General features: G+C 33.6%; 1 protein-coding gene across 1 annotated transcript; it reads right to left on the bottom strand.

Annotated features, from left to right (window-relative positions):
• Positions 1-43: 43 nt before the first annotated feature.
• Positions 44-860, bottom strand: LOC103523234 (aprataxin-like; the record flags this gene model as incomplete). The annotated part of the gene is made up of 2 exons (XM_008488297.3): positions 581-860; positions 44-265 (listed from the first exon to the last, which is right to left on the bottom strand). Coding segments are annotated over exons 1-2 (361 nt in total), but the record flags the coding sequence as incomplete, so codon positions are not given.
• Positions 861-1,021: the final 161 nt, after the last annotated feature.

Raw genomic sequence — 1,021 nt, forward strand, 5'->3', positions numbered from 1 at the left:
ATTGGATTACCCACACTAAGGTTTCAAAATGTTTGATACCTACCTTCATGGTCTTCTTGTGATCCATACAACTGATTACTTGTACTACTTAGCCCTTCAAGCTCAACTTTATATTTGTATGTATTGTGCAGCACTTCAACAATATCATGATGTTCCAACAGTTTCTCCTCGTTCATAACCAAAGCTTTGCCATTGAGACCCGAGTGATTGCTGCCAAGCTGTTTGAGTTTTACGCAATGCGTGAGGGTATTGATTTCAATGATGACTGAAAATAAGAAAAAGGTAGCCACCTACCATGTTAGGGATGAGAGATTAGATTGTATTGTTTTTTTTTTTTTTTTTTTTTTTTTTTTTTTTTTAAGGGCTTTAGTGGACCTGTGGACCAGAGGTGGTAGGTAGTTATTATGCACAGGGCTAGGCTTAAAATATAGAAAGAAAAATTTAGACTTTTTTTTTAAAGCATGGCTTGGCCTTCTGTGTATAACCAAAACCTGAAATTAATGTATACTGATTATTCTCCCAAAAAGAAAAAAAAAAAATACCAATTTCGACATGAAATACCTACATTATATATGCCTACCTTGAGATCTAGAGCACCGTTTGTCATTTATTTGAGTCAAAGGTCCCCGTCCGAGAATAACTTTTTGATGGACTTTGTTCAATTCTATGTCATCACTTGATCCATCTACACGTTTCAAGATGCACTTGACATTTTGCATATTTAATTTGTATGGTTCCAAATCATCCAAATGTGAGATTTGTTCTCAATTTGTTATCTCAACAGTACCTGATGGCTTATCAGTTATCACATTGGATTAAGGCTAAAACAAAAGACACAACACAAGTGAAATATTGTGAATACTTTCAAGAATAGCTATTTGATTCTTATCTTTGAAATTTGATGAGTGGCTTATCAGTTATCACATTGGATCAAGGCTAAAACAAAAGACACAACACAAGTGAAATATTGTGAATACTTTCAAGAATAGCTATTTGATTCTTATCTTTGAAATTTGATGAA

This window comes from Diaphorina citri, unplaced genomic scaffold (genome assembly GCF_000475195.1).
Source record: "Diaphorina citri unplaced genomic scaffold, Diaci psyllid genome assembly version 1.1 scaffold17708, whole genome shotgun sequence".
NCBI classification, from domain to species: Eukaryota; Metazoa; Arthropoda; class Insecta; order Hemiptera; family Psyllidae; genus Diaphorina; species Diaphorina citri.